At 42.0% G+C, this 12,642-nt stretch overlaps 1 protein-coding gene across 1 annotated transcript in view; it reads left to right on the top strand.

Moving 5' to 3' along the window:
• The first annotated feature begins 706 nt into the window (after positions 1–706).
• The window catches only part of GATB (glutamyl-tRNA amidotransferase subunit B), an 84,178-nt gene continuing 72,242 nt past the window's right edge, over positions 707–12,642 (top strand). Inside the window, exons 1-2 of the mRNA XM_075257511.1 lie at positions 707–877; positions 9,133–9,283. Coding sequence (XP_075113612.1) covers positions 726–877; positions 9,133–9,283 — 303 coding nt within the window. The 5' untranslated portion in view covers positions 707–725. The remainder of the gene's footprint in view (positions 878–9,132; positions 9,284–12,642) is intronic.

Below are 12,642 nucleotides of genomic sequence, written 5' to 3'. Positions count from 1 at the left end.
CAGATTCATGTCCCCCCCCTCCATCTCTGCCCCCAGTTTCATGTCCCCTCCATCTCTGTCTCCAGATTCATGTCTGGAGAATGGAGAAGAGTGGGGTACATAGAAAATGGGAGCAGGCAAATGAATCATGGGAAATGTAGTTTTTCACAATTCACTGCATGTAAATAAAAGTGATACAAGGAGCAGCAAGTAAAATAAAGCCAAGCACAGGGTGCACAAGGGAACAGTGAGCACTTAGCACTGCTGTGGATATTTTGTTGTAGGAGGATAACCTCTTTAAAGGTTAAAACTAATCTGAGAAACCCTCTTCACTATCAACTTCTTACCGTTTTCCTGTAAATTTCTTTACTCTCAATTATGTAATGCTGTTGTGTGAAATAGCTTAGAGGGATTATCTGTGTCATATAAAAAGCAGTGTAAACCGTTCCCCCCCCCCCATACATTAGGCAGTCACCTCCCTACACCGCTTACATACAGGCCATTGCGCCTACTCTCATAACCTCACATATTGCACAGCGCTATCTTACAGGGACGCTCTCCCCTATTCAGTTCCGTTGCTATACAGCCTTCTCGCACAGCCTCAGACACGTCACAATACACAACACGCTGCAGCGTTCGAACCGGCCGCACATGACAGCGCGGGTCACATGATACAGTAATACCAGTCAGCTGACCATGACGTCATCAAGCGGCTCTCGGACAGGACTGGCTGCTGTCGCGTAGAAATGGCTGCGACCTTGCTGCATGATGCCAGACGTGGTTGCCTTTTGCTTCTGGTGCAGGTTGGGCAGCCTGCTCAGTGTCTGACACATCTGTCCCAGGCCAGAAGATCCCCGAGGACTGCCAGCACCAGCTGCAAACATGCCAGAGACGCCGGGTAGATACTAATCTAGAATAATAGCGCATGTCCTGTATCACTCCAGTGTGGTCATGGCTGAAAATAAAGTTACAGGTTGTCTGTAAGGACAGTAATCATAAAGTGCGGTTCTGTTCCATTGAATACTGTTATAGTCTCTGTTATTCATTTTGTGTAGAGACTGACTGCAGTGTTATCCAATGGGATAACTGATGACATGTGCAAAGGTGCCTTCCACTATGATCTCTATAGGTAACTCTATCACCATGATCACTAGTGTATGCCAGCTCCGAGACCGTCTATAGCTAACTGTGCCACCATGATCACTAGTGTATGCCAGCTCTGAGACCGTCTATAGCTAACTGAAAATGATCACTAGTGTATGCCAGCTCTGAGACCCTCTATAGGTAACCGTGTCACAATGATCCCCAGTGTTTGCCAGCTCTGAGACCCTCTATAGGTATATCTTTCTCCATGATCACTAGTGTATGCCAGCTCTGAGACTTTGCAGGTCTATACACCTCCCTGATCAGGATTGTATGTCAGCTCTGAGACCATGAAAATATAGTTACCTGTATGTGTTAATGGTGTTATAGGGGTTATGAGAGAATAAGGAAATCTGCTGACCCCCCCCCCCCCCCCCCTTCATCATTGAAAAATAATTTGGTACTATTCCGTTATCGGGCCAGCAGCAGCGCAGTTCAGCAGCAGCTTTCGGGACAGCAGTTCAGCAGCGGGAATTACAATGACATCCGAGGACTGCTGGCCCGATGCTTGTGCCCAGTAACCAGTACATCGATGACCCCCCTCCCCCATCCTTCTCCTCCTGCCAGTGCTGCCCCCCAGCTCTCCTTACATCTTCCCCGTACCCTCTCCCCGCCACACGACTAGGCCTCACCTCAGCGCTAGTACCGAGACCGAAAGGAAAGACACCGGGGCTCAATCCAGGCCCTGACAAGAAACACGCCGACTATAGGAACGGTGAGCTACAGCGAGCCGGAGGGACAAACTTTCTGCAGCGTCCGGCGGCTATCTAGTAGCATTCATTGCTCAAGATTTACGGTGAGGCCTATTACAGGGAGAGGGTACGGGGCAGATGTAAGAAGAGCTGGGGGGCAGCACTGGAAGGAAGAGGAGGATGAGGGCATCGATCGATGTACTGCCTACTACACACAAGCACGGCCTCTATCATCGGGCCAGCATCGGCTTAGTCATGTGGCGGGGAGAGGGTACGGGGTAGATGTAAGGAGAGCTGGGGGGCAGCACTGGAAGGAGGAGGAGATGGAGGGGGGGTCATTGATGTACTGGCTACTGGGCACAAGCATCGGGCCAGCAGTCCTCGGATGTCATTGTAATTCCCGCTGCTGAACTGAACTGCTGTCCCGAAAGCTGGTGCTGAAATGCGCTGCTGCTGGCCCGATAACGGAATAGTACCAATAATTTCTTTTCAATATATTTCCTTTTGAACTTTTGCTCCTTTGTTAAGATTTTTAGTTAATGTCATGTTGGCCATATTGATGCCATTGACTGGTAGGCAGTAGCTGATTTATATGATATTTTATCTGAATTTAAACACATGACTGTGGTTACAATAGTAAATGTAGGTAAAGTAGGCTTCAGGGGATTTGCTTAGCAGCTTAGGACATATGTTGCTGTGTTTTTTCTCTTCCTTTATATTTCCCATTCTTTTTAATCCGCTATTGACTTTTGCTCAAAGAACTCCTGAAACCTATGCATCAAAAGCACCGCTTTTCTGTGTGGCCTTAGTCTTAAGAGGAACCTGTGAGGGAAATTTAGGACACTAAACCACTCTTAGGTATTTATGGACTAGGAATTTAACCACTTTTTCTATTCCATACATTTTTATGCATTTTTTTTCAGAATAACAAACATACAGGAAAGAAATAAGCGTAAATTGTCAGGATGGATGGATTTCCACTTTCTGAGAAGAGCCAACGTAGCTGAGAGTACTAAGTAGTCAATAAATATCAAGAGGGAAAACATGTAGATTAAGGTAGGGTTCAAACTAACGTTGTGTCCACTCAGAAGGTGTCCGTTTAAAAAAAACAAAAACCCAAAAAAAGACACTTATCATAACGGACACAAACATACAGTATCTGATGTCTATCAGTTACTGTCCATTATATGTCCGTTGCCCACAGACCTCAATGTTAAAAAAAAAAAAAAACAACGGACATTTACTAATCGTTTTTTCAACAGACAAAATTCTTGCATGTAGGATTTTTTTGTCTGCTTGAAAAAACAGACATGGTTGTAAATGGACACTAAAGTACACAAGGTAAGATCCCTTTGAAATGAATGGAAATTGCAAATGGACCAGCTCGTGTCCGTTGGTAAAATCTTGTACGGACAATAGCCATGGACACTGCTGAGTGGACATCAACGGTAGTGTGAATGCCCCCTTAGCAACAGTAGAACTAATTCTAGAGAGGGAGGAATTGGGAGGCCCACTATGGTTGATAGCGAATGGAAGACATTACACCAGTAGGTTTGCAGGTGAGGGCAAGACGAATGGAGATGATAGAGGGAACCACTATCTGTACATCCTCTTTAGCAAGTGCTCAGGAATTGAGGGAACATGTGATGGAGGTTCTCTGGAATGTAGTACTAGTGAAGGAGGATTTTAGTTGTTGTCTCGTAGTGTGTTACACAATTAAAGGTCTGTTTGGTAAAGTCCAAAATTTCCCTTGTAATTGAGAAAAGTATTTTTGGTTGGAGAATTCCCAGCTGTGTAGAGGGTAAGTTAGAACAAACTCAACTTTAGATCTGATCACATTGTAAATGGAGCATAAAGTTGTGACAGACTCATTAGGCAATTTGAGGATCTGCCCCGTGGGTCAGCCTGTCTGTTGAGTAGTGAGAGTCAACTGAGTTCTTAAAAGCTATGAATTTACCTAATTTTTTAGTGTGATGTGTGTGAAGAATGACTGGAAATGAAGGATGTTTTATGCTAATGGCATCTTTGTGTAGAAGATAAGTCTCTTGGATACATAGGATATCAGGTGAGAGTTCCTCCTTCCATAGTAAGGGCCGTTTTCAGGGGCCATTTAACCCTGGATGTTGAGAGAAGTAAATTTGAACATGTTTTTATGTGCAGTCTCTATGTCCTTAGTCAGTGTCCAGCAATATGGTGTATTGTAGAGCAAATGGCAACTTCACGGTATAGAATGCAAAACTAAATGGCAATAAGTGAAACAGTGAATAAACTGACGGTTCAGAAGACAAACAGAAGTACTGTATTAAGTTTGGTGTAACAGTTCTAGGCAACACGGGCAGAGCCTTGTACCAGAGATGAGAAGGCTCATGCCCAGTAGTAGGATCAATCTCAATCGGAGTGAGGGCGATGTTTGCTGTCATGCAGAAAGGAAATCGGGATGTTTCAGGAGAGCAGTAATTTTCCTTCGTGTGGATGGTATGAACAATGCCATCTCTACTGATGAGAAGTTTGACAGGAAATCCCCATCGATATAGAATCTTGTCTTTAAGGAGCGAAGTTGTAACAGGTGCCAGTTTGTGCCGGAGGCACATGGTAGTTGCAGATAGGTCAGTATAAAGCTGGATGTCTCTGAATCTTGTAGGCCAAGATTTTTATTTGTGAGATAAAGCCATGATTTGTTCCTTAATGTGGAAGAAATGGAATCTGGCAAGAACATCTTGTGATATGTCATAGCTGAGATGGTATGGACGTGGGATTCTGTGAGCTTTATCAATTACGATATTGATGGGGAGCAATCCGGGAGCAGAAATATAGCAAAGTCCTGTATATATGAGTGAAGATCAGCAGGTGCTATACTTTCTGTGATACCGTGGAACTTAATATTATTCCTGCGGGAGCGACCCTCCATGTACACTAGATTGGTTTTGGTCCTCTGCTAAGCCATTGTGTGCATCAATAAATTTGTTCTGAGAAGCTGCAAAATTTCCCAGTTTGTTTTTACTATGTAGTATTCTGCCCTCTAGGGCCATGACAGAAGACTGTAGTAGTAGCTGCGACATGTCCACCAGTAGGGAGCTGCATAGGGCCATAAGCATTTCCTTTAAGGCGTTTTCAGAGACGTGTGGTAGTGTGGAATTTATTAAGGTCTCCTTCTGGAACACATGTGGAAGTCTGAGATGATGTACAGCCAACATTGTCCTCCATTCAAGATGGCAAGTTCAAGTGTGGTTTTTGCGTGACCAAGCTGTTGATAGGAGCCATTGTGTTTGGGACTAGATGTTTAGGTTCCGAGTATGACTCTTGTTGAGGCCAAAGCTTCTGAACAGTAGAGCGGATGTCCTCTGGAGTAGGAGGTAGATGCAAAGCAGCGGTAACCATAAAGTGATCAGGGATGGCATGAGAGAGACATTCCTCTGGGTCCATAAGATAGGTGGTAGGAGACAGAGGAGTGATTTCTATAAGACTGGATGTTATATGGCAACTTTCACCATCTCTACTGTGTTCCCACTCCGAATAGTTAGTTAAGGTGTTATTCAGCTGTTTGTGTTTTGTTTTTTTTGCCTTTCATCATGGTTATTGGGTTTGCTATCGTATAAGAGGTGTGAGAAGATGAAGGTTTGAAGTAAAGGGTTATTGTAACGTTGGGTCACTTGTCGAGCTCAGGCTTGGGGTTTATGCCACCATGGGTAGCATTATGAGGGCTATCTTCTAGAAGGACCTAGCTTGAAGGTGGTGTTGTCGGAAAGGTGGAAGCAGGAAAGTATGCGAGGAATCTCCCTGGTGGCAGCATGAAGTCTCAACACTAGAAATGAAACAATTACAATCCAAGAATGTGTTGTGCCATGAGGAGTTATGGTAGGACCGAGCCAATGAAAGTTCAAGTAGGAGTAGCAGGTAGGAAGATAACGGTGTTGGAGCTGAAGATAGGCAGAATGGAAGTGTAGAGACTTTGCACTCACTGGAGTTTGTCTGGTGACTCTGCCAGGAGTAGCAGCCTGAGGATCAGAAAGCATAGAAGGATCTGTGGGTGGCAGAATTGTATGGAGAGTGAACTGTGGAGGTGCCCGGGTGAGGTTCCAGAGAGAATTGGGCCAATGGACTGTATTATCCAGGTATATGTTGCCCGTAGTCAGAAGCAGTGTTGGGACCCATGGGAAGGATGTCAATGGGCCTAGAGATGTTACATAGGGGCTAAACCACACTGGAGGGTCATTTGTGGAGATCTCCCTTAAGCCACTGAGTACAGTGCTCATAAGTGGTGGCCGGGTTTGCAGTCAGAGGAAGAGGGCTGGGTCTCCGAAGATGGTGAGCGGCAGCTGTGGGTGCTGTTTTATGAGGTGAGAAGAGGTCTGTGTAGTACGGCAGGCAAATCTTCAGCCCAGCATGTCTGAGTAAGTAGCAGGTAAGAGAAGAAAGGCTCAGGCATCCAAGATGGCAATCTCCCAGGTGAGGCAGTGGTAGGCCTCAGTGCTCAGTATTCAGCAGCAGCTCCTTCAAACAGTGATATAATACCCTGAAAGAATGGACTGGGACTTGTGGGATAGGCCCGGGGAATTTATAAATGAGCAAATCGAAGGATGTCACTGATTATCACCGGATTCAGTGTGGCAGGCCTGAGGAATACAAATCCACACATCCTCCTGCTTTAATCGGCAAGCCAAAAGCTAGTGTGAACCTAGCGTCTGCTATACTGTATTTTAATGGACTTGCACATCTAGCAGAGCCTTACGAAAATAAATTAAACAGACTTATTCATTGTGAACACCAGGGGAAGATATTGCAGGTAAATATAAAATGTATATTGAGTGTGCGGTAAAATGTATATTGAGTATGCAGCAAAATCTATAGTAATCAGTGTGATAAAACATATATTAAAGTGTGCATTAAAATGGTTATTGATTGTGCGGTAAAATGTATATTTAGTGGGGCAACATGGTGGCTCAGTGGTTAGCACTGCAGCTTTTCAGCACTGGGGTCAAATCCCGCCAGGAACAACATCTGCAAGGAGTTTGTAGGTTTTCCTCATGTTTGTGTGGATTTCCTCCCATACCCCAAAGACATACTAATAGGGAAAAATGTACATTGTGAGCCCTATATGGGACTCACAATCTACATTTAAAAATAAATAAACATATGTATATAGAGTGTGTATAAAAGATGTATGTAGAGTGTGCGGTAAAACGTACTGCATGTATAGTGTTTTTTTTTTTTTTTTTTTTCCATTTCTAATTATCACATGTTCAACAAACAGATTTTTAACTTTAGTGCAGCAAAAAACATAGAACCCACTCAAATCTATAGATGTTCCCGTGTGTACACACAGTGGCAATGGTCTATCATAAAAACCTGACATAAAAAAAAAAACGTTCATTTTGACGGTTAAAAAATGAATACCACATATCCTTTTTTATAAAATAAAATTAACTGTTTTACTTTTAGCACAGTGCTATGACAAAGACTAAGTATGCCCTGCTTGAATTCTATAGTTTTTACATATCAAGACATAAAAATCAGGCAAATACAACATAACACATGACAAATTACACCGTGTCATTAACTAGACAAAATGTATATGCAGTGTGTGGCAAATGCCAGTTTGTGGGCTTATGCCATGAAAGCTATATATTCTCTGCCAATAGTATATAGGCCAAATACCTAATAGGTGGGGGTTTGACTTCTGCTTCAACCTATCCGTGTCCACTTTAATGGGAGCACCAGAGATAATTGAAGTACAGCACTTAGCTATATCTGGTCTGGCCAAGGGAAAGGACCACACTTTAAAGGGCATCTGTCACCAGAAATATATATATATATATATATATATATATATATATATATATATTGTCAGGGTCTGGGGTTGCTAGGTGGGGAAGCATAGACACAAAAGTCCAGTTTCTTTAGTTCAAAACAAGAGTAGAGTTTTATTTTCACTCAAAAAGGTAGTGCAGCAACAAAAGGAAAAAATACAAAAATAAATACCTGCCCGGTTAGGCTCTAACTAAACATAGAATAGGTTACCTCACCTAGAATAACAGAAATCCAAAAGCCAGTAGAATCAGGACACAGCTCCAAAAAATATGACCTCTCTGTTGGCTCTCCAGCCAAGCTCTGCCAATTATCTGGAGCTGGCTTAAGTCTCCTTGACAAGGAGACTCTCAACAGCTGAGTCGCTGCTGAAACATCCCCAAAGTGTGGAATGACAGGTCCCACTACCAATCCTACCTGCCATTCCTAAAAATCCAGCCCAGTAACTGGAACTTTGAAATAACCCTCAGCAGACAATAGTTATCTGCTGAGAAATGTTTTTTATGGAGTTTTCTCATCTCACCCACCTGAGCAGTCTGGGTGAGATGTACACCCCCTCTATTACCTGACCAGGCATCAGCTTACAATATATATATATATATATATATATATATATATATATATATATATATATATATATATATATGTTTGTCTTTGTAGGGTGTACAGTAGTTGTGCTAAGGAAACGCTGTCTTCTCCTTTTAGCTATTTATTTTCTTGTTAACACCTAATTCCGGATCGATGTGAAGATCAGCAGACAGAATTTAACAAGCTACAGCCCTTTCATATTTTGGCCCAGTGACAATCGCACTGCAAAGTGTCAAGGAGATAACTGATAAAATCGTGCTGAAATGACTTGGCTTAGCGCAGGGCAAGCTGCTCGGACTAAAGTACTGAATGCAGAGTGGGGAATATGATGTTCAAGTAAATAAGGGAATTTAGGACATAAGAAAATGTTCTCTTGGCTCTTATCTGCTGTCAGTTGAAGTGCTTTATGACTAAAAGATCAATAAACAATAGTGCTGTTGGATTACTGTCAGATCTGAAAGACTCCTTAGAGAGACTTAGTGAATAGAAGCCCAGGTCGTGCAATGTGTTCAGACTAAAATCCTGACAGATAAAACCATTGATTGGTCTGCCCACGCCTGTGTATTACTTAGCTCACATTTTAGAGAGGTAATGCTAGTTGTTTCCTAAATTTCTTTGTGTTTTTTTTTTTTTTTTTCGGCTAAACCTTTTGAGAGACACAACTCCCAGCTTCCCAGTGCAGCTTTCCAGTTCTGCGTTTTAAGGCATGATCACTCACTGATGTCTGCCAGCGCCGGAGACTTAGCGTTTGTGCTGTATTCATTTTAATATTTACAAATGCCAGTTTTATTCCTGCTTCGTCCCACATGACTTGCGCAGTTCTAAGGATTAAGCACTTCAATAACTCTTGCACAGTTTGCTTCTTAAACTGGAGTGATTTAAAGCGCTCGACCAATAGAATAAACCAAGTGTTGTTCTCTTACAGCTCCTTGCCCTGGGAAAGCGTTGTTGGACTTGAAATCCATGCCCAGATTAATTCAGTTTCCAAACTTTTTTCGAGCTCTGAAGTTAAGTTTGCGGCACCTCCAAATTCAACAGTATCGTTTTTTGATGCTTCATTGCCAGGAACTCTGCCGGTACGTATTTGCTTGAATTGCATGCATTATTTATTCTTATAGTTGATGTTTCCTAGGTACGTGTATGTATATTTGTAATTAAATAATCGCTGTGTGAGCAGTCTTAAAGACTGTTTGAGAGACTGTTATAGTTATACATTTTCTTGAAAATCATCTCTAACTTTTCACCAAAGTATGCATAAAGCAAGCTTATGATATATGTTATTATGGGAAACTGCTTCTCTCTCCACTCTCGTCATTGCTCTCCCACCGCTAAATTAACATTCACTCTGAAATTGCTGATGAATTTCATCTTGGTTTCTCAAGATGGCCACTCTGCTTTTATAGGTTTCAGATGACATGTACCCTTAGGGGGGCGTTCAAACTACCATTGGTGTCCGCTCAGCAGTGTCCGTGGCTATTGTTCATACAAGATTTTAGCAACGGTCACTAGCTGGTCTGTTTGCAACTTCCATTCATTTCACTGGGATTTTATCTTGTGCCCTTTAGTGTCCGTTTACAACCATGTCCGTTTTTTCAAGCGGACAAAAAAATGCAGGATGCAGGACTTTTCTGTCCGTTTGAAAAAATGTTTTTTTTAACATTAAGGTCTATGGACAATGGACATATAATGAACAGTAACTGATGGCCATCCACTACTGTCCGTTTGTGCCTGTTATGATAGGTGTCCATTTTTTATGGACACCCTCTGAGCGGACACCAACAGTAGAGTGAACTCTACCTTACAAATCTATGGAGAGGGGTGGAGGGAAGAGAATGCAATTTAAGAGACAAGGAAAGACATAAGCACATGCTACAGCTATCAGTAAGTTTTTTCTCTCACTTGGGTTCTGTATATAGACACATACTATTCAGTACCACTCTGTAATTCTTGTTATGTTTCTGAGTGAGAGAGAGTCATAAAGGGATTCTACTATTAAAACCTTTTTTTTTTTGTGGATAAGAAGTCAAAATAGCCTTTAGAAAGGCTATTCGTCTCTTACCTTTAGACATGGTCTCCGCTGCGTTGTTCCTTAGAAATACCGATTTTTACCGGTATGCAAATGAGTTCTCTTGCAGCGATGGGGGTAGGGCCCCAGCACTCAAACAGTGATGGGGGCGTCCCAACTGCTGCCAGAGAATTGTCTCCAGCGCCGCCGCCTCTTTCGTCCGCAGCATCATCTTCAGTGTCTTCTTCCGGCGCAGGCTCGTAACTTCTAGGCCTCGAGCCTTGAGAAGAGCAGACTGCACAGGCGCAAAGGCCACGGGAAAATGGCCGCTAACAATACTGTGCAAGCAGCCATTTTCCCGTGGCCTGTGGCAGCGGAGACCACATCTAAAGGTAAGAGACAAATAGCCTTTCTAAAGGCTATTCCGACGTCTTTTATCCACAAACAAAAAGGTTTTAATGGTAGAATCCCTTTAAGGAGTAGAATCTCTTGTCTTATCCATGTGTAGCCCATGGGAGACATCATAGCAGATAGTCTCCACCCACTTGGCCAGATACAACTAAGTATTAGCAATAGACTGCAAAGAGGAAACTACTTAAATACAAGACATATAATGGTATTACTCCACATGTATGCACATGATTGCTTATCTTATAAAGTTATAAAGGTATGCTTTAATAGTGGCACTAAAGTGAAACGCCAATATAATCTGCCATTTTTTTTGCAGGTGGATTTTGAAGGAAAACCGTATATACTCGAGTATAAGCCAAATTTTTCAGCACAGTTTTTGTGCTGAAAAAGCCCCCCTCGGCTTATACTCGAGTCGAGCAAAATAAATAAATGAATAAATAAAAAAAATATATGTGTGTGTGTATATATATATATATATATATATATATATATATATATATATATATATATAATTTTTTTTATTATTTTTTTTGGGAGGGGGGGGTCTATGACTAGCCGCAATAGTAATGTATAGAATCTCCCATAAAATGGTGGGGAAAACAAGCTTTTTTAAAAAAAATATAAAAAAAACCAAAGTAAATAAAAGTTCTAAATCCCTCCTTTTCATAGAATACATATAAAAGTAGAAAATGACTGTGAAACACATACACATTAGGTATCCCTGTGTCTGAAAGTGCCCGTTCTACTGAATATAGGGGATCTGCAGAGCTCCTGTTCCATCGGGAAGGGGTTAATAGGAGCACTGCAGATCCCCTATATTCAGCCAGGCTGAATTCCATTTGGGAGAAAAAAAAAACCCAGTCCTCAAGCTCAGGAAAGGGGCAGACAGACAACCAAAACACCCCCTACCCTTTCCCAGCAAAAACTCCGACCATTTTATTTTTGAAATTTTCCAGTAGCTGCTGCATTTCCCCCCCTCGGCTTATACTTGAGTCAATAAGTTTTCCCAGTTTTTTGTGGTAAAATTAGGGGCCATCTTATACTCGAGTATATATGGTACTCCTTAAATTCTGCCTTAAAAAATACGCCTGCTAACTATTCCATTCATTTCAAAGGAAGTCACAGATTTTTTCCTCTAGTAAATTTTTTTCTGCTAGAGGTAAAAAGAAGCATCATGACTAGAGATGAGTGAACACTATTCGAAACAGCCATTTTGAATAGCACGCTCCCATAGAAATGAATGGACGTAGCTGGCACGCAGGGGAGTTAAGCGTGCTGGCCGCTTCCATTCATTTCCATGGGAGCATGCAATTCAAAATGGCTGTTTCGAATAGTGTTCACTCATCTCTAATCATGACCTATCTTTAGGTGGATATCTACTTGCAAACCCCATTGAAATGAATGGGAAGCAGAAAAAAACACTTGAGTAATGCTAAAATGCTAGCATTTTTTTTCTGCGTCCTATTCATTTCAATATGGTTTACAAGACTGAATTCTCTTGAAGATAGAACATGACTTTTTTTTTTTTTTCCTAGGTTAATAAATCAGCTAGTCAGATGACTTATATGGGTTTGCGTAAGTAAAGGTGTCTACCACCACCTAAATTAAACCACTTATATGTTGTAGGGCAAGTTAGTGGCAGAGTGAACTTACCTTTCATGTGTCAAAGGTCAGTTCTGCTTCTATGAAAGTCAACTTTTAATGCGTATGCAAATGATCTCTTTGGTGCACCCTGGGCATGGCCATGTCTACTTGAGCACCAGCAAAAGCTTGTGGTTACCACACATTGGGACCTGTCAGTCTTTACATTCTGGTACCATGCAGGGTGGTTCACATTTGGATGTTGGTTAAAAGTGGATTTACTGTTTGACAGAAAGTATGCACGCTAATCACTAGTAACAGCAAGTGGTTTAGAAGCTGTTCTGATGGCGGTAGACTCCTGTAACATCAGCTGTATATAGGAACAAGCTTTCCAAGGATCACTTGTTCACCCATCATCTGCCGTAGACCTTACTTTTA

This window comes from Leptodactylus fuscus, chromosome 1, assembly GCF_031893055.1.
Source record: "Leptodactylus fuscus isolate aLepFus1 chromosome 1, aLepFus1.hap2, whole genome shotgun sequence".
NCBI classification, from domain to species: Eukaryota; Metazoa; Chordata; class Amphibia; order Anura; family Leptodactylidae; genus Leptodactylus; species Leptodactylus fuscus.
The sequence above is the reverse complement of the archived record's forward strand: the minus strand, read 5'-3'. Positions and strand labels throughout refer to the sequence as shown.